Source organism: Gouania willdenowi, chromosome 5 (assembly GCF_900634775.1).
Source record: "Gouania willdenowi chromosome 5, fGouWil2.1, whole genome shotgun sequence".
Taxonomy (NCBI): Eukaryota; Metazoa; Chordata; class Actinopteri; order Blenniiformes; family Gobiesocidae; genus Gouania; species Gouania willdenowi.
In genome coordinates this window covers 13,561,347-13,582,480 of record NC_041048.1, presented here as the reverse complement: position 1 = coordinate 13,582,480, position 21,134 = coordinate 13,561,347, and the positions used below count along the sequence as shown (strand labels likewise).

The window sequence follows — 21,134 nt, the reverse complement described above, 5'->3', positions numbered from 1 at the left end:
ACTAAAGAAGGCTTTTGGATGACAAGTGAAATATTTTTAAGATAAGAGCAATAAGAGCGCAAACCCCCACCAAGCACCAAATATCCTCTTTGAAAGATATTGGCTTTTATCTAGATCAGTGATCCTGATTATGGTACCATGACCATTCATGCTTAAAAGGCAAGAGGAAAACCCCATTAACAACAGTACGGTAGGTCCAAATGTATTGTCATCCACATTTTTTGGGAAAAATTGTGATGAAATACACAATCCGGATTCTATCCGTATGAACCTTGGTGGGTAATTGAGGAACTAATCCGACATAACTGAGTAAAATTTTATAGAGATTAGTCATTAACCAACCAAGATATGGATTTTTGAAATCTCACCAATAAGAGATTTTTACATTTTTGAAACTGATCTAGAATCTGGATTCTAGATTATTCCATGGTTTGAGGTTTATCTTTTGCCAAAATAATTTCAAAATCCATTAAGCACTCTTGACAGAATCCTGCTAGCAGACAAACGGCGATGAAAATATTAGCTCCTTGGCAGAGGTAGTAATAAACGTCAAATCCTGTTGTCTCAACTAAGCAACCAGAATCAATATGACCTGGATGACTGAGAACCTTCAAATAGGAAAATGTATTCTGTTATACTGATTTATTCTGTTCTGCAATGTTAATTTAAAGCTTATTTAAAAGCATCTTCTTAACAAGTTAAGTATGACAGGCTGATAATGAGATGAAAGAAGCTCAATCTGCCCTGCTACTCTTAAACACTCTTTAAATACAAAGTATAGGAAAACCGTGATAACATTGAAAAGTGAAGCAGAATGAATTGGAACAGGACATGTCACACGGGACCAGGACACACCATGCTGGGTCATGCTGCTCTGGGAGATTTATTTTGAAATTCTTTGTTTGCTTTTTTTTTTTTTTTTTTTTTTTTAAAGTTTGTTAATTTTCCGTTTTGTTTTTCTTTTTATTATATTCTTCACTTGCGCTCCTGTCAGGAGTTTGGTAAATGGGACAGTCAAGCAGATCAAGAGTCACAGATCAAAAACAAGATCATCAGCATCATTATGGCATCATCATAACTGCAATGGTTACCATCGTCCCCATGATACGAGTTATCATCATCATTTGACTTGTCCTTCAGCATGAAAATAAGTTCCATTACATTGTTTTGAGAAGGGACTTTCAAAAACCACAGACATTCTAGCAACACACTCTAGAAATAAAGGTGAGTAACAATTTGAAAAGCATGACTTTTTGCATAGTATTAAATGAACAAAGACATTGAGTTCTTTATTTACAATTATTGTATTGATAAAAAAAAATATCATAAAAACAAGATGAACACTTAAATCACTTAATGGATAATTAAATACCCATAAATGGATAATTATGCCAAAACATTATCTGTTGGCATTTCTCTTTTTCTTTGTTCCACAAACTGCATGCTGCTAAATACAGTACATCGAGGCAGGTGAGAGTATATTGCAAGAAGTATCATTGATATCGTTGTCATCATCATCATCATTGGTGTCATCATCAAAAAGAAAAAAATATTGGTTGTTACAACACGTTTTTGATTCTGATGTAATTACATTGTAGTGACTGATTACACCAAACTGCTGCACCTGCAGCACAGTTTCTTATCTGTTGCATTATGATAAAATGTAGTCAAGAACAGTTCATGTTGTCACACCAGTCCGCACTGGTGTTTTTGTCATGAATGGACCAGTTTGCGTTATTTACATACCCCCCCATCCTTTTTAAAGCTGAATGTCCTTCTGGATGTTAAGTAAAGATGGTTCCAGAATGTTTCCTTAAGTCTATTATCAACTCCACTAAAAAATGCAGGGTGTGTTTTTTCAAAATTGTTTCTTTTTTTTTTTTTAATTTTTACAGACAAAGAAGCAAATAACCTGTTCACATTGGGAAGGAAAATAATAAAAACCAACAGCTCCAAAGCATGATGTCAGTCTTCAAGAAAACAGATTTTATTGGAATGGTCCATGTAACTTTCTCACACCTGAGCTGACTGGTAAAGCTTGTGCACCCTCTTCAGATGGACGATAAGATGGGAAATGACAGAGGGGGATATAAAAAAAAAAAGCAAAAAATCTGATAATGTTAGCAATAGTGGCGTTAAAGTCTATTTTCAAGTAGAAAAATGTATTTAGTTAATACTCTTCAAGTTGCATATTGAGTCTATTATGTCATGCATGCCGTTGACTTTAGTTATTAGTAGACATAACATAAATACAGGCTCGTCGGGTGGCCTTGTCCTCCAGAGGGCTTTACATCTAATAAAAGTGCCTTTCACAGGTAACGTCTGATTTGGTAAAAAGCACAAGAAAATGTTACAAGGAGTCAGAAGAGTTGAAATGCTAGATTACATCTGTAGAAAATGTTTTGTGACGCAGGAGGAAAAAGCTTGGTTAATACACACAGAAGCACATCTAAGCTACACCACACAAGTTTTCATTCATAACCAAATAGTGTTGAAAATGTATATATATGTTAATGTAACTCTATAAATGTGTTTATTAAAAAAAAACTGATAACAGCATGTGCCTTTTGTCGTGATTTGGAGGATTTCCGTAACTTATTAATATTTTAGACAAAAAAAAAAAAAAATGGCTGCATGTATTGAAAGTACTAACAATGAATTGTTTAAAATAACAACATCAACAATCTAAATTTCCAATGTCAGAGCTGTAATTATGGGTCGGATATACCTTCTTGCAAACTTATTTATGTGTCCTTAGATATTATCAGCAAGCAGTTTTAAAGTTTTCCAAAATGTCCTGATGTTAACGTTCAACTGGCATCCTGGACCCTGGCCAGCACCAAAGCACAGAAGAAAATATGAAACAAAATTATTCAAAGAAATGAAAATAATCACAAATCCCCCTCTGTCAATTTAAAGAAACCAAAAACACTCTTCTCCAACTTGATCCCGGCGATGATAAAGAATACGATTCCTTATTTACTATGTGTACTGTCATATTTTGGTTTCTTTTAGTTGATAATTCTCAAAAAAATATTTACATTATTTGACAAAGAGAGCAAGCATATTCCAGCGCGTGGTATGTTTGTAACATGACTATCTGAGCTTCAACTTCGCCCCTTTTCCCCACAATGCAAAAAAAAAAAAAAAAAAAAAAAAATAAAGTTTCTTTACGAAGTTGTAAACAAATTACATTCTCTTTAAGACATAAATAACTTATCAAAGTAAAATTGAGCCATTGAAACAGGAACAAGGCAACATGCCCACAAACAAAGATAAACTCTCTAAATATATCTATGTTATATTATATTCTAGAATATATTCCATAAATGTTTTTGCCATTATTATTTTGCATTCCTCTTTTTTTTCTGACAGGTGCAAAACTACTGTGCAATTTTGAGCTACTACCTCAGCACACACTTCCTTTGAAGGATGAAATTCATTTTTACAGTTTGGTACATGTTCATGCCACAAAGAAAAGGGAGCGTCGCAGATCGAGAGCTCGGACAAGCCGTCTTTAAAACGTCCGTTCGCTGCGAGGATTGGGTTAAAAAAAATTTAAAAACTAAAAAAAAAAAAACTTCCACTGAAATGAAAACCCTTTAAATAAAACTTGGGTAATGTACATTCATGCAGGGAAACAATAGTAGTAGTAGTAATAATAATAATAATAATAATAATAATGATAGGAATCAGAATTAGAATAAAAAACATTATTCCATTTTAATTTAAACTATTATCAGTATTAACATTGTTGAGGAGAGTGTGTGGGATATAGTTGGAAGTCTGTCGAGTGATGTTTGCTCCTCAGCAGGCGTCCTTCCCTGTAGTCGTCCTCTACGACTGACACAGCTCATACATACTGTATGTGCTGTCAGCAGCACGCTCATACAGCACATGCTAACCGGTACAAGCATTTAGTCATATACAACAGCCAGTGCCGCCAACGTATTATTCATACAACCACAAAAAGCAGGATGGCTGTGTAGGTTTTGTAGCCGTGTTGCACTTCATATAGATTGCATGTTTGTGATTCTTCCCTCCATGTTCTAAAAGAAGTAGAGAGCTTTACAAGCTCAACGTTAAAGGGGCTTTTCCTTTAGGACCTTTCCCTGCGTAGGTGGTGAAACGGCAGTTTGGAAAGATGTGAATTCGATTTCAAACATGGGTGGTGGTCAAGGTGCGTGGACACAGTTGGAGGTCCTGAGGAATAAGGACACTGACCCCTGACTTTGAGGAGACCATCAATTTGAAGTTTACAGCTCAGTGGTTACAGACTGGTCTCTAAGCTGTGCAGAGGACTGGCAGGACTGGATGAGGCGGCGGATCTACTGGTGTCGATGGTCAGGTTGATGCCACTGTCTATGGCATTGTTGTTCTTGTTGGGAGACGAGGGCTGACTGGAGTGCTTCCTCCTCCTTCGAGCGGAATCAGCGTCCATGTCGTCAATGAGGGGGATGTTGGGCGTCGAGTCTTCTATCCTAAACTCGGGGTGTGTCATGAAGTTGTGGATGGAGGTTCTGGAGTCTGGTTTTTCCAGGCCTTCATAGAGGGAGCTACGGAATGCATTCACAACTCGGATCTGTCGAGACAGGGCAAGAAAAAAACAAAAAACGAAGAATGGTTTGAGTTGTAGTCATTAAGGACAAAGAGTGGTTGAGTGGACCCTTGGGATGGGAAAAAAGTTTGAAATTGAGGAAAGAGGAGACGTAGAGGAGCTAAGGAGCCTTGTATTTTCAGAGAAAGAAGTGAAAAAAGAAGGAAAAGATGGAAGAGCAGGAAGAGCAAGGCAACCGCAGTCTGTGGTCCGCTTTCACACGATGACTACTGTTCACAAGTTACTCTATTTTGACGTGCACTAAGGAAAACTGTGAGAAACACAGTCGTAAAAAACACAAAGAACGTAAAATCCAATGAAAACGAGTGACAGAGCAACACAAACGCTCGTTGTAAGTATACGCTTTAGTCCAATGTGCTGTATACCTAGAAACAAGCCACGTTAATAAAATGAAAGGCTCACAGAAAAAATCGTAAGGAGAATATCACATGCAAGTTGGAAGAAATCTGGTAAACGAAGTCAGTAAAAAAGGAAGGAGGTTAGATCTCAGAGATCCAATCGGGTGGTTTTAAAAACTTGTGGCGATACCAGAGCAGTGTCTGGAACAGCATCCACACACTAACACACACACATTGCACAGGGTGGGTTATAAGCACAGCCCCCCACACAGGACAACGAGGAGCACTGTGTCTGAATTAGGTTGTTTCAGAACAGGCATTGCAGTGTTAAAAATCACATTAACAAAAAAAAACACAGAAAAAAAAATGACCACGAGTGGCCATTAGACAACGAGCAAACAGAAAAACTTCATGAACACAGATGAACAAAAATCACATGCAACAAGACAGCAGGACGGTGGTAACGTGGAGGCCTGCACACAGACTGCGGACACAAAAACACATGAAGGTGAATCATGAAAATAAGATTTTTATTTTCAGAAATCTGACGGGCCAAGCATGTCCTCAACACCATGCACATCAAAGTAAACACTCAAGTACAAGTTCAAAGCTTGTATACGAGGATCTAGATATCATTGTAAGTATGGCAGGAAGTTTAGGTACGTCCAAGCAGTTATCTCAGCTTGTGGGGAGGGTTTTGTGCTGAGTAAAACATTACAGAAAAACACTCATGATTAAGTTGAAAGATATATTTAATTTATTTACAGCATTGTTGGGGAATTATCTGCATCTTCTTGTTTACTTCAGGATCGATGGTAGTGATTAACATGCATTGGAATTGCACTTACTTTCTTCAAGATCATATGTAAACAGAAAGTGTAGTACCGGTAATAGTATTTCACTTTAAAGTTGTTATTAAGAGTCTATCAGTACTTAAATAGCACAGTATGTGACATGTGTACTCAAATCAATGACACAACATCAAAGTAACAAAATCCAAACAGCAGGACCAGGTCATTAAGCTTGGTCCTGTTGATATCACATATGAGCCAAATAATGACAAAACTGGGGTAATAACATGATACCCTAATTAGAGCCTTGTAATTGATCATGACATAACATGTACATAATGTATTACGGATAAAAAGTGTTTTTTTTGTACAGGAACCTTGTCAACTACACCAACAGTATGAAGCAATACTGAAGCAATACTAATCGCAATTTATGTTTGGTTTCTTATATTGTCTTGTAGTGAATGATGCGTCTACTGGAAAGTACCGTCCACATTAGTTAAGATAAGGTTTTTGCAAAATCCCCAAATCAATGTGGTATATAACAAGAAATAATAATAATAATTTGACTTATACTTGAATGTTCACCAAGTCCCTTAGTGAGTTGATTGAAATTAGTTCAAACTAATGACACACCGAGGTGTGAGAATGGATTGAGGTTATGAGAGGGGGATGGTAATGAGCAGAGGGAGACAAACTCACAACCTGAAATGTCACGCCGTGGGTATCACCCTTAGTCCTGCGCTCCTAGCACTCTGGGGAAACAAACACACATTCACCAATGAAAGGAGCGTACACCTGACCATGGGAGGAGATACCAAGATGACACAATTCCAATGTGAATAGCAAAAAAGACAGAAGAAGAAAGAAGAGAAAATGATCACAGCAAACAGGAAGAAAAAAAAAAAACACACACACACCTTCAGAGATGCCAAACCTCATGCAGGAAGATATCAATTAGAAGTCAATTATTTTAATTGAATTTTGTTTTAATCTTGAGAGGATGACATCCTTGAAGGAAAAAGGACAGAAAAGCAGACTGACAGAGATCTGACTCACGGCCAGTAGGAGCAGCAGTAGTGCTTGTAGGAGAGGAAAAGGCATTGGACAAGGACACGTGACTAGGACTAGAAACATTGGTTACATCCTGGGTCTGGCTGGTGGTGGATGATTGGCGTCTCAGAGCCCCCGCCCCCTGAAAGGAGGTGCCACTCTTGAAGGTGTTGACTACTTCAATCTGTGGGAGAAGAGTAGGAAAGGAGAGGACAAATGGCTGCTCAGAGAAACACGGACCAAATGGTGACACAGGTTGGGTGATTTTGGTGGTAAACACAATAAAATGTCTCAGTCATGGCGATGAATGCAGACGGGGACAAGGATAAGGGTGTAGTATTCCTGACTCAAGGTAAACTGGGCTATTATTTCAAAATTACACTAAAAATGTGTTTATATCAGACAGGGTTGGGGTCAATTACATTTTTAAGTTACAATTACGTTTTCAATTACCCATGTTAAATGACAATTCAATTACGACTACAGCATTTTTTCCAATTACAATAAAATTGCAATTATTTTTATCCTCATTAAGTCAATTATTATTAAATTTGCAATTGCTAAAGTTCAGTTACAATTATAAATATAAATAAATAAATAACCTAATACAAGTTAACCTTCCTCTTGTGTTCCCTTTCTGTTAGCAACTCTAATGATAACGGGTCCTAAATCAGCTGTAAATTGCACTAAAAACAAATACCTATCATCTAATTTCTTTCCTATGTATTGGTTACCTTGTTAGGCTTCCTAATAAATGAAAATATAGGTTTTAATAAGTTTGGTGTGGGTGTCTGAGCCTTTTTTGTGTCAGTATACCCTTCAACTTATTTTTTTTTAATTAGTAAAATGTGGGAAAGCTTGACATCAAATGTATTTTGAATAATTGTTAACTACATAAATGTAGAACTGTACATAAAACTGTAGCATGGTTCCCTAGTTTTGCATTAAATTATAATTGACAATTTTTATAGAATTTTTAAGGCAATTACAATTACAATGTCAATGATCAAAACTCCATTACAATTTAATTACGATTACGACAGCTACAGATTTCCACATCAGTTACGCAATTACAATTATAATTGACCCCAACCCTGATATCAGATTTAGAAAGTCTGATTTGAAATCAGAACATTTAATTTACATTTATTGGAGTGCAGGATAGCTTCACCCAGGACCATTAATGACACATCTCCTAAACATGATGCTAACTGGGTAATCACAGTGACACTGGTCATCAGACTTCAACACAGTGACCACAAGTCAGTCAAGACTTATTCCTTCAAAGTAAACTCTGAAGTGTGACTGCTGATCTTCTCAGTGTCCACACTGATGTCTTGAAGGGTCCAGCCATGAGATGCTCTTCCTCCTGAATAACTTGTTACTTAAAGACTACAAGTTACTCACAGGCAAAACAATAAACATATAACATATTTGCAATGACAAAGTGAACATAAAATACAGCAAAATGTAATTATTGTTTTCATCTATACGTGCATTTAAGGTGACATTTCCTGCAAAAGTAAAATATAAACATTATCAGAAGACAGAATATTGAGGGGAGGAGATGCTCACCTGAGTCTGAATGCGGTTCAGTCCCCTGAACCATAGAATCTGCCCTCTCCTTAGCTCCCTTTCTGCATGGTCGATCTCTTCATTATCCTCATTGACATCTTCCTCTGGCATCTCATCTTTCTGAGATAACTGGCCCGCCCGCCGAAGAAAGCGCAACCTGCTATTGGGTATGGAAGCTATCACCTGACCAGCCAAGGAGACATGAGCACTGAGTCAAACATCTGTACAGTAGACATGTGGAGGCAGGCTTTAGGAACCATGATGAGCAGAGAAACAAACCTGTCCCCACACCAGCTCTCCCAGTCCAAGGAAAACACACCACATCCACTTGTCGAGGTCCAGAGGTTGACAACTAAAGGGTTTTCCTCCAAACTGCACAATCACAATCTGCACAAAACAAGACAAACAACACACGACAGTGAGGACACAGAGCAAGATACACATGTTTTAAAAACACACTCATTTATGAATATCAGACAAAACCCTAATACACGTTCATACATGCTTCTCCTGGACCAGGGCAGACATTCTTATAATGAACTCAGAAACTCAAATGAACATAACACACAATAATGACAAAACCCTGCATTCACTCTTAAGGGTCTGACTACGAATTCCTCCAGTTGCTTTGGTTACATCATAAACACAAAGCAACCCATCGAAAAGCCTTAGAAAGTGTTTGTTCCATAAAAAAAAACACAATGAAAATCTTTCTAGTAATGACTCATGTTGTTGTTTTCTTGTTGACCATACAGCAGCAAAACAATCTTTATTTCTTTGTGTCCATATCATACACTCACACCTTTTGGAATACAAAAATAAAACTTTCTGCAAAAGACTTAATGATAATAGATGTAAACATGTTTACTGAAAGGAAACCAGTTGTACCTGAAAACCCACACTGGGTCGGCAAAAACATGCATCCTAAGCTTACAAGTATAAATAAAATTAATTCTATAATTGTCTGAGCTGCCTAAACAATCATCAAAAGAGTGATGTAAGTAAGATGTAAGAATGGTTAGCAATGTGCCTTCTTAAATGCAAAGTACCGATTTGTTCGTTCTTACAGAATATGCAAAGAGGTTGTAGTCCCAGTGTATAGACATGGGCTGTGATCGAAATTGCATACTAACATACTACTCATGCTAAGTCTGATGTCAAAATTAGTATGTAGTGCGTTCACATTAGATAGTATGGAAGGATTGAGTACGCAAAAATCTGTAATAATAATAGTAATGCATTGGATTTGATAAAGCACTTTTTCATAGACACTCAAAGCGTTTTACATTGATGTGCATTATTATTTCACTCCACACTTAGTGGTGGTAAGCTACTGTTGTCATCACAGCTGCCCTGGGGCAGACTGACAGAAGCGAGGCTGCCATAGTCGGCACCTCTAACTACCATCAACATTCACTCACACACCACATTCATACTCGGCAATGTGGGTGAAGTGCCTTGCCCAAGAACACAACGACAATGACTTGGCTAGAGTGGGATTCAAACCCCCTATATTATATCTGGACATTTTTTAAGTATGCACGGTGAGCACACTAGTCATACTAAACTGAACCATGATGCATTGTGAGCAGAATGTAAAATCATCCTTGGACCTGCTTCAAGCTAAAAATCAAACTTTGCCTTATCAAAAAAAAAAAAAAAATTCTTGTCTTTATTTTTTTAACGCTTTTGTAAATAGGGCTCTTGTTTTGAAGTTAACCGGAAGTTTTGTCAGTAGGACAATGGCAGATCTCCGAACATCTCCAAAAAGTCGGCATGAATGCGTTTAATGGATCAAATGTCCAGATGTTAATATTCTACTTGATCACTTTCTCGCTTAAAATGCTTTTAGAACTTTCGAATCAAAAGAGATTTACAGAGTAATGAGCAACTACCTGAACACCAAATGTTCCAAACACGATGGAGCAGAAGATGGGGTTCCTGAAGATCCCATCAAAGACATTCCTCTCTCCATGGATTTTACGAGCATTGATCTCATTGAACAGTTGCATCAGGACAAAGGTGTTGAAGATGATGGTGTAGTGCTCGGATGGAGGTGCATGGAGGGGAGCATTGCGGCCACTGTCGATGTCAAAAATCTGTTCACCTGGAAAGAGAGCGCAAAGTATAACCCAGTCTGTGATCTGACGTTTGCTACAAACCTGAGTTTCATCTACTTTATTACGCACCAACAAATAGAAGAGTGAAGATTATAATGAGCTGATACACTCCGTGTCCAAGGATGTTCTTCGTCATGGTGCTGGAGATTAGAGGCTTATTACGACCGTATGGCTTCCTCCTTAAAAGAGATTCTGTGGGAGGCTCCGTCGCCAGAGCCAACGAGGCAAAAGTGTCCATGATTAGATTCACCCAGAGCATCTGCACTGCTTTCAGGGGAGAATCCTGGTCGAAGGAAACAGAAGCAACAATTATTGATCAAAAAATCAAAAACTTTTGATATTAACTAGTAACCCTGACTTAAAAGTAAATTCTATACACCTCTAGAATTATTTCTCATACCAGCAAGACAAGTTTCATTGTGTTAAAATACAGTTGATCAAATGTTCTACTGCAGGGGTCACCAACCTTTCTGAAACAGTGAGCTACTTCATTGGAACTGCATAGTCTTAAGGTCTATCAGTTAGAAAAGCACATATTAAATACTACATTTTCATAGTGTAGCTTTAATTAGAGGCTAGCAGTAATGTTAAAAGGTACAAAATAATTCCAGCAAGTTCTTTTTGTCTTCTTTTTAAACAATATGTTAAGGTTACATTTATTCAGACTGTTTTCCACATCAAAGCGATCAGCAGACGCCTCTGAAGAGGACTGGCAGGAGATCAAAGTAAATTTCCTAAATGAAACCTTAACATCTTAAAGGTGGCAAATGTTGAGGTTTCAACATGAAATACTTCATTTCTCCTAATTTATGCAATAATTTAATTCTCATCAAGTTTTATTTAAAAAATCCACCTTGCATTTAAAAATATTTATATATTTTATATATATTAAAACATACCACTGACTATACACCAGATCTGCAATACTTAAAAACATTTGTCACAATGTTTCAGTGAAAATAAACATTTAAAGATGGTTATTTCAATATTAAATCGCTCTCAGCAGTATCTAACTGTAATTAAGTACTAACTATATTTGTTATATGTATTTATATTTGTGAGTTTGAATCTTATAAAGTAAATCAGATTTTAAATGGATGTCACTAGTGACTAGAGCTCCTGAGAGCACCTCACATGGTCCATATGGACTACCTGGTGCCCGCGGGCACCATGTTGGTGACCCCTTCTCTACTGCATTCAATGCAAAACTGTAGATTTGGCAAAAATGAAATATTGCAGATCAGTGTGTTTCCATTTACTCAATGTCCTTCCCAAAAGATTTATTACATGTGAAGCATGAGATACTTTTGTTTTCAGGAGAGAAGGTACTTGAGCTGCATCATACCTGTGTGATGCAGGCACCAGTAAAAGCAACGATGACAGCCACAACATTGACAGTGAGTTGGAACTGAAGAAACTTGGAGATGCTGTCGTAGACGTTTCGGCCCCACATCACCGCCTTCACAATGCTGCTGAAGTTGTCATCAGTAAGAATGATGTCTGACGCCTCCTTGGCTACGTCTGTACCCGCTATGCCCTAGAAAAGCCATTTAGACATCCACTGATGTTCGTCTGCCTTTTTTTAATTGAGCAAATAATCAGCGTGTGTCTTTTACTCTGACTCTAAAATTGAAAACAAACCTAATCAGTCTAGGTAAGCTCTAAAGCCATGGTCACAATTTAAATCATGACATTCATACATTGCTGTACTCAGGAGATATTAAAGTATATATTTCTGTTAAGGCAAAACAAAAACATAAAACTAAATAAAATAAATATGTAGGCATCTGGTAAGATGCTATATTTCTAGAATTATTTATAACTTTTACGGTATGAAAGCTACAAATACTGTCACATTTAATGTCAATTAAAAAGAGTGAACGCTTACAATGACAATATCATAAATCTCAGTTCAGTTCACCTCTTAAATAGACAGGTTAGAATAAATTAGGTTCAGTAGAAATCTACAAAAAAGGAGGAGTATTTGGAAAAAAAAAGGACAAAAATAAATCACTGCGGGAAACTATATAACTATGAAAAACACAAGGGGGCGCTCTTAAGCCACACAGCCAGAGGCAGAAGCCTCAGGAAGACCTTTAATACAGTACTGCAGAGAAAAAGAAGACATCTGCAGACGTTGACAGAGATAGAGCTCACAAGACTACCGGATCAAAAGATAAAGACACAGCGTAAAGCCAGGAGGTTAGCTTACCATGGCAAACCCCACATCAGCTTTCTTCAGGGCAGGGCCGTCGTTGGTTCCATCTCCTGTCACAGCCACCACCTGCCTCTGGTCGGCTGTATTGCTGTCAATAATACCTGTCAAAAATCACAAATGGTTACACATCCACGAAGTTGCTTGCAAAGCAGTAAGCAGAGAACTCAATAGATGTCGGGGCAACATCATGACTGTATGGACGACACATCTGTATCAGTTCAGGTGTCTTGATGTGAAAAAAACATTATTTATTTCTAAACTCGTAGATCAGTGGAAAAAAATAAATCTCCAGCTAAAATACCTTTGACAAGTGTATGTTTGTCAGTTGGGGACGACCTTGCCAAAACTCGCAGTTTGGGCCAAACCTTGTCAATACGCTCCTGTTCAACCTGAGTAAACCGTAGCCGACACACACACACACAAACAAAATACGGAAGACAGGTGATTATCACTTTGATATTTGCACCATATATTCATGCCGCTACTGTTTCTCTTTTCCAGTCCCTCGATTGGTCTGCTCTTGATGTACCTCGCCTTTCTCGTTGCGGATTCTCCTGTTGAACTCTTTTCCATCAATGCACAAGAAGTCCTCTCCAGGATGGATGATACCACACTTGATGGCTATAGCCCTTGCTGTATTTATGTTGTCTCCTGTCACCATACGTACTGTGATGCCTGCACGTTGACACTTCTGGATGGCATCGGGCACCTAAACAAGAATATACATGTAGCTTAGTTTTGGTGCAATGAACATGCTACTTCTTCTGTTTTAACACATATCAAATGCATAATACTTTCACTGAGCTTTTCAAAGTATTTTTTCCACTTTAAATTAGTCTCACCGACAGGGCATATTGAGGTTTTTGCATGCCAACTGTGACGATGCTAAAGATGAAGTTTGATTTCTATAGGGTCCTTATACACTCCCAGTTCAGGGAATTCTTACCTCAATGTCATTGACACATCACTTGGACTTTTTACTAAAAATATGATATCAGTAATACCATCCTTTATACCATCAGTAAGACTGATTATTTCAGTTTTAGTCGCAGAAATATGGCCCCAAGTCTGTAATCTTTGGGTGCACTCACACTGGCAACCCAGGCCTAGTCTGTGCATGTGTGACATCATAGGGGGTTCGTTGTGTGTCTTGTGTAAGTGTTAACTGCACCACAGTGGAGCACGGCCTGCTTGGCCTGAATGGCCTGGTTGGAAGAGATGGGCCGCACATGTACTGTATTTTGTCTGCAAGAACCAGGCTGAGGGCAGTACAAATGCGCCCTCAGGCCAGGCCAGCAGGGGGAGAAGGGAGGGAGGGCACTCCTGCTGTAGCCTGGCTTGGCCGAGCCTGCCAGTGTGTGTGCACTCTCAGTATTTTGATTTATTCAGATCTTACTTTGAGCGGTTGGATTAAATAAATAACTCAAACAGCCTTCTACCACTTAAAGCACATTTCCATAATGAAAGTTTTCATGACTCAGAAAGATCAAGAGCAGCTGTTCCACGCTTTAATCTCCAGAAAACTAGACTATTGTAGTGGTCTTATGACAGGAATCCCCCAAATTCTACAATTCTACAATTTCATTTAACAGATGTTTTTGTCCAAAGCTATGTACAACACAGAAACAAGGAAAACATTAGACTGGAGGAAAAACTCATAGTAAGTACAACAATTCTTTCAAGTTTGATTGAACAACAGCAAATTCACTAAGAGCTGGTCTTAGAACATCTGACTCATTCTACCCCTAAGGACAACAAGGAGATTGGTCAGATCAAGTCCCTAAGTGTTCCCTGAACAGTTGAGTCTTCAGACATCTCTAGAAAGTAGAAAGGGACTCTGCTGATCAAACAGAGTTGGGTAATTCATTCCATCATTTGGGAACAACAGAGGCGAAGAGACTAGCTAAAGCTTTAGAGCCCTGCTGGTCTGGGAACACAGGCGTGTTTCACAGGCACAGCGTAGTGGGCGAGAGAGAGTATAGATATGAACAAGAGATTCCAGGTAGGCAGAAGTCGCTCCTGTCACTGTTTTGTAAGCCAGAAGAAAAAAATAGAATTTGAGCATCAAACAGCTACAGCTGGTTGAGAACGCTGCAGCTCAGGTCTTAACCAGAACAAAGAGGTCAGAGCACATTATCCAGTTTGAAAGTCTTTACACTGGCTCCCAGTCATCCTCAGAATAAACTTTAAAGTTCTGCTGTTATGACCTTCACTCACGGTCTTATTTAAGGTCAATGTCAGTCTTATGTTTTTCCTGCATTATTACTTTCATGTTAATTAGTAAAAAGAACAAACTTGTCAACAAATCCAGATAAACAAATCCTAAAGAGCAGGAAATTATTCAAGGATTATTAAATTCTTTAGAAAAAAAAAACCCAAACACCAAAAATGTGTTTATCATTCGGTGTGACCCATGTAACAGAGAGAAGTGTGATTCAATTACGTAACAGCTAGTTTTAGCAGTTTGGTTTAAAAGAAAGTAAATGTCCTTTAGTTACATCACATTAATCCTAGATAAACATGGCTATGAAAACAAGGTTCCTAAGTCACCTCATTTCAGCCTTCATAATGCTGAATGCTATTTTCTCTCGACTTATTTTCTTATTTAACGGGGCCTTTTTAGATGCTTACGTAACTTGGCCTCAAACAGAGGGAGAGAGAGTGAGAGGCACGCTATGAGAAATAGTGATTGTTGCAGAGAAAGTCAAAGGAAAACGAGAGCAACCAGAGAAAAAGTCAAGCCTCATAAATGCAGGAAAGGTGGAAAGGTCGAAACATGTTTGGGAAAGGTTGAAAGAGAGACGTCAGAGGAAAAGCAGGTTGAAATTAAGAGGAGCGGAAGAAGCTTAATAATGCAGCAGTCTTCCGCTCTTCTGTGACTCAATAGCCCTTTTCTTCAATGTGATTTTAGTTTGTTTGTTTGTTTGGGAACTTGAAAATGAAATAAGTATTCGTAGGCTGCCTTGGATCAGGGATTATTTATCCAACTCAAACAAAGGTGGTTAAATTTCTGACTATCCCTGTCTACTCGCCTAAATATTTTTGAGCAATATGGTAAATAAAATTCATGCCGCTCCCACTAGACAGTGGTGTTTTTTTGTGTTATGAAAGGCAAACCACAATTTGGCAATCATGAATGTATCTAATGTTAAAGTGTAAGTACACCCTAAAACCACTTTTATTCAGTTAAATACATATATGATTGCGTATGAAGTCATGTAGTTTATTGATCCTAGTCCCACGCTTCACATTTTAGTTTAAGTATTTAAATTGAGCATTTTTAGTTGTAAAACGTCAGAGTGACTACTCTCTATGGGTTGTACACCGACTATTGCAACTTAATTTTGCTAATGGCTGAGATTAGATTAACAACATCTTTTTGGATCAGTAACAGTTAGCCCCGCCCCTCCTATAAAAAATGGGAGGAGGGACTGGTTTCCTCCTCTCATAGCACTCAGTGAGTATTGATTGACAGCTCCATGCGGAAATGTGCAGCGCTGTGGGGGCGGGGCTGCTGTGACTGGGCGTGTTTTAGCTATTCTAGGAGCAACGCCCATAATCAATGCATGTTTTTAATTTTCCCTGGCCTGCTTGTACTTGTACTTGAACTCAGATCACACCCATTTTGCAAAAATACATTTTTGCAAGAGTATAACCTTTGCAAGTAACCAAGCCCCATCTCATTGTTTGAATCCGTAACACTTTTTACTGAGTTGTCCTGTATTCTCCTACCTCTGGCCTGACGGGGTCCTCTATTCCGACCACACAGATGGCTGTGAGATCACTGAGGATGATGTTCTCATCATCCCAGTTACGGTCAGGATCATTGGGAAAGTCGCGGTACGCCACACAGATAGTCCTCAGGCCATCACTTGCCATGGGTTCGATCACCTTCTTCACCATCTCATCTTTGTCTCGTGGACGGAAAAGTCTTGGTTCACCCACCTCGTTCAAGACATGGCTGCATCTGCGAGTGAGTGAAATGTACGGCTCAACATGGTTTTGCAATTATTTTCATCTTCACAGTTTTAAAATATATCAATAAACATAGGCCTGGCGAAACTTTACAGACAAAAAATAAATAAATAAATGAGAACAGCTATACTTTCCTATCTACTAATCCAGTGTTTCTCAAAAGGGGGTACGCAATGGCAGTATAGGGGGTACTTGAGAGAAAATGGAAATTTGACAAATAAAAGTATGGGAATTTTGTGCTTTTGGTTAAAATAATAATCATTAACATGTACTGAAAATACAGGGGTCAGTCTCATTTCTGGCCAAGGAGCTACTTCCATAATGACATAACCAGTTACAGAGAGTTTTAAAACACTGTCTTCGCAGTGGTAACAAACAAAAGCTAAACATTACTATCCTTCAAGTTGTAGAGAGAAGCAAAGTGTAATGTTTTAAATAACCTTAAAATGTAAGAAATTGCAACATAATACAATATGCTATGCTGGAGGAGTGTAGAAAGAAAGACTGTAAAAAAAAATCTATTTAGGAGGCACTAAATACTGTGTATTTTTTTTTATAGTGTTCTGAGCAAAATGTTGTAGGTGGACAAAAGCGGTACTTTGATTCAGAAATAAGACAACGGGGATACCTTAGCAAGAACCACTGCACTAATCCAACATATGTTAAAATAAATACAATGTGGTCTGTTAAGTAATTTTAGAAACACTATGCAGTGACCTGCTCAATTCCCAAGAATATATTGTCATAGCAATGTTGTTTACCTGATATTCTAATGGGAATGAAAAGATCCTGCATACATTATTCATTGTTTACCAAGTGGACAAGTATGTGTACTTGAGAAGAGGAGAGGGCAGACTTTAAAGCAGGCACGGTCATGAAGAAATCTACGTAAGCGTATTTCCTGTTTGCTGTTTAAGTCAACAAACAAGGGAAAAGTTCAAAGGAAAGCTTACAATGAGCTATCTTATGAGATGATGCAAAACATCTGTCGTGCAAGTGAGGTCGTGCTATTAACTCATTCACTGCCATTACGTCATTTCAAATCCAAACGCTCGCTGCCAATGACGAATATGTACATCAATTGTGTTTATCAACGGGGGTTGCGAGGAGACAGTGTGGCGAAGATCTCCCATGAATATCAGCCTTGTACTATGATGTAGTGACCAACTGGTGCCATGTAGGTGGCAGCAGCACACCTTTCGATGAGAGATTAGCCTTAATTATCACCATCGCTGGGGAGGGAGAAGCCAGGAACGAGGCAGAAAATGGCACTACAAGGGAAGATTGTGAAGCTCCCAGCAGCTCAGACTAGAGCAGAGCAAGTGTGGACCTAAGTTGACTACTGATAGTGTTGCGATCATGGGAGAAAACTATCGACAAACCAGGCCAAGCGGTGAGACTCGGCATGTCCAGGAGGAGGAGGAAGTTGCGTGTGTGGGGACTGACAGGGGGAGAGACTTGGAAGAACACCAAAAATACAGTAAAAAACCATATAACTCTGACCCAGATAGCAAAATAATAATACATTTACCATCAAAAGCCCGGTTTCAGTGTTGTTTTTGTAGTTTTATAGAAAGAAACCAATTTTGAGGTATCACTAAAGCAAAAAAAAAAACAAAAAAGTTTTTCAAAGTCATTGACGGGATTTTTCAGAAAAAGGCTGTTTTCGCAGCTTTTTGCTCAGAAACTGGCATTTTCTGTAAAACTACCTATATTCAACTGCTGATTATGGAAGAACGAAACAAGCCAGAAACATTTTTTTCTAGTGAAAGTAGAGAGTCTATTCTTTCAGAATATATTGTCATAGTCCAAAATATTCTGTGGGTCTCTAAAATGGCTGGCAGTGAGGGGGGTTGCTTTTCAGAAAAGCGACTACAATGGGTCTAATATCCTGAAAAAACACCCAGTAAATATTGACCATATTAAATATTGTCCTCAGTGACCAACAATTGTAACTAAGGTGAGTAATAATAAAAATAAAAATAGGCTTTCACTATATATATATATGTAGCTTGTACTATAATGCTAAATAGTATGCTCTGCACAGTTCATTTAGTCAACTAGCTACAAGTTAGTCTGTTTATACTGCCAGATTTCATCCCATTTGAGATGATGCCAGCTTTGTTCGTTGCAAATGTGTATGCGCTGACTATCACAATGACATGAATCATAGACATAATCAAAACTGCAAGGCCTTCTATTGCCTTCTCATTTTGAATTCACCAAACCCTTCTGAGCTGTGACTGTGGAGGGAGGACTGATGCGCCGTTGCTGGCTTTGAAGAGTTTGTAAAGCTAAGTAGATGGTAATTATAGCAGCTTTCATTTGTATGCCAAACAATGAGTTATGGTTTAACCCAACCGTCATTGATAGTCATAGCGCCACCTATTGGTAAAAGGAAATCATAGGCATTATATCTGCACAGAACATTGCAGGAAAGTTTGTGATAAAATCCTTAAAAATGGTCAGCTACGTCTCAACACTTTAACATTTCTGCCACACCCCGACATGCAACACACCTCAACGTGCACCACTTCCCGACATGTGTGATTACGAGGGCCAGCTCAACGGTGCTTGTATCTTTAATTTTGAGTGTAGCTTTGAAGCAGCAGCTCGACAATAACACTGTTTTGCTTTGCTCCGCGGAGCAGATGAGAGAGCAGCAGAGAAAGGAGCTAGAAGTCCATACTTTGGTCAATCAAAGCCAGTGGTTAATTCAACAGCTGTTCTATCTCCACCATTCAGGACGTTGAGTGAAAAAATAAACTTTATCATGATCCACGCATCATTAGTAAAGCTCTGCTGCTTCATGCCCCGGTGAAGCCTGTTCTGCTTGCTGAGGTTCGTGTGTCATTTGCCAATATTAAACTGAATCCTGTGTCCAGTATCTTAGTTTTAAAAGTCACGCGGTAATACCGTGCCATGTGACGGTACCAAACAAGAACTCAAGGTACTATATGATTGTAACATTGGAGCATAATGTTTGTGTTCAATTACATTAAGTGTACTTATCCTAAACATTCCTGGCACTTAATTTTCCACACTATGGCATTTTTCTAAGTCATCATTTTTGTTTTTGACAATACCGCAATAATACCGTATTGTGGCCTTAATACCGTGATAATATCGTACCGTGAGTTTTTGATATCGTTGCATACCTAGTAAATAGCAATACATACTTTCTACGGGCACTGCGCTAATAATATATAATACGAGCATTGAAACTGTACCAACAAATGAGATATTATTGGCTTTACACGTTGTGAAATGGTTACGTATACGTAACTCGTTACCACATGCTCTTCATTAGTGATATTTTTGTATCACGATGCGTGAAACCGATTCATGTCGTCTCACTGTAATCTCAAATCAATTTTCATCATACAGAAGCAAACTTACTTTTTCAAAACAATCTCAGAGGCTCCTTTGCTGTACATGCGGAAGTTCCCATCAGGCAGTTTGATGACAGTGCTCATGGACTTCCTGACTGAGTTGAAAGTGTAGACTTTGTAAAGCTTTTCCTCTGGGATTTGGTTTCTTATTGGTTGGTAATCCCGCTTCAGGTCCAAGACCAATCCCAGGAGACCACATTCTGTTTTGTTTCCCACTTGCTTTGGCAAACCACCTTCCTTGTCCGGGGGCTGAAAAAACAAAGGAAGAAAAAAAATCATCATACCACTTTGAATATTATGCAAGTTTGTTGGTGCTATTTGTGTATAAACTTTGGAGGCTGAATCTAAAATAAAACACACAACTTCATGAATTGTAGAAAATGCTAATTTAGTTTTCACATTTTGTGGAGGATCACATTACAGAATCGTTATGAAACAGTGTCAGTACTGTACAGTGCGTATTTGCATTTACATACTGTAGGCCTTTGAGCGAGTGCAACATGGTCATCTTGTGAAAGACTCAGTGTTGCCATGGAAATACTGCGCAAAGTACGCTTGAGAAAAAGACTTGGAAGGAGAGAGGGTGTTCGCTGCACCACCTGGGGATTCTCACATGTTGGCTGTGATTGTCCTACAGGCTTCTCACTCATTCAACTTCACACAACTTGTCCTCTTTATTGTGCTTCCACTGCATTGCTTTTCCCTGTGGTTGAAATTTCCATATTATTTCCACTTTTAGTTTTTTACCTAAAGCAGAACAGCAAATGCCAGCAATAAAAATACAGAGATAGACAACCACAAGCCTGGGCCCCTATAGTGACGCTGATGCTTATACATGTATAGTTGGCATGTAGGTAGGGTCACCAGATTTTTTTAAATTCAAAACCGGGACAGTTATTTTCACCAAAGATTTTCAAATAAACTATTTGCATAAGCTTTTATTTGTAATGAAAAAGGTCACATAAATGATACTTAATTTTTCTTCTTTTAGGATGAAATGTATTATGTCACCGGCTGAACCAAATTTAAAGTTGCCATCAGTCAAAAAAAAAAA

At 38.3% G+C, this 21,134-nt stretch overlaps 1 protein-coding gene across 13 annotated transcripts in view; it reads right to left on the bottom strand.

Annotated features, from left to right (window-relative positions):
• Window positions 1-949: 949 nt before the first annotated feature.
• The window catches only part of atp2b2 (ATPase plasma membrane Ca2+ transporting 2), a 137,689-nt gene continuing 117,504 nt past the window's right edge, over window positions 950-21,134 (bottom strand). For 9 of the 13 annotated variants that reach the window (XM_028445762.1, XM_028445764.1, XM_028445760.1 and 6 more), the window contains 11 exons: window positions 20,088-20,329; window positions 16,446-16,680; window positions 13,243-13,422; window positions 13,015-13,102; window positions 12,708-12,814; window positions 11,841-12,032; window positions 10,565-10,778; window positions 10,271-10,482; window positions 8,655-8,762; window positions 8,376-8,558; window positions 950-4,582 (listed from right to left, as the gene is read on the bottom strand). In XM_028445762.1, coding sequence (XP_028301563.1) covers window positions 4,271-4,582; window positions 8,376-8,558; window positions 8,655-8,762; window positions 10,271-10,482; window positions 10,565-10,778; window positions 11,841-12,032; window positions 12,708-12,814; window positions 13,015-13,102; window positions 13,243-13,422; window positions 16,446-16,680; window positions 20,088-20,329 — 2,073 coding nt within the window. In that variant the 3' untranslated portion in view covers window positions 950-4,270. Of the gene's footprint in view, window positions 4,583-6,449; window positions 6,503-6,806; window positions 6,985-8,375; window positions 8,559-8,654; window positions 8,763-10,270; window positions 10,483-10,564; window positions 10,779-11,840; window positions 12,033-12,707; window positions 12,815-13,014; window positions 13,103-13,242; window positions 13,423-16,445; window positions 16,681-20,087; window positions 20,330-21,134 lie in introns of all 13 variants that reach the window. The other 4 variants (XM_028445769.1, XM_028445772.1, XM_028445770.1 and 1 more) reach the window with 3 other exon arrangements.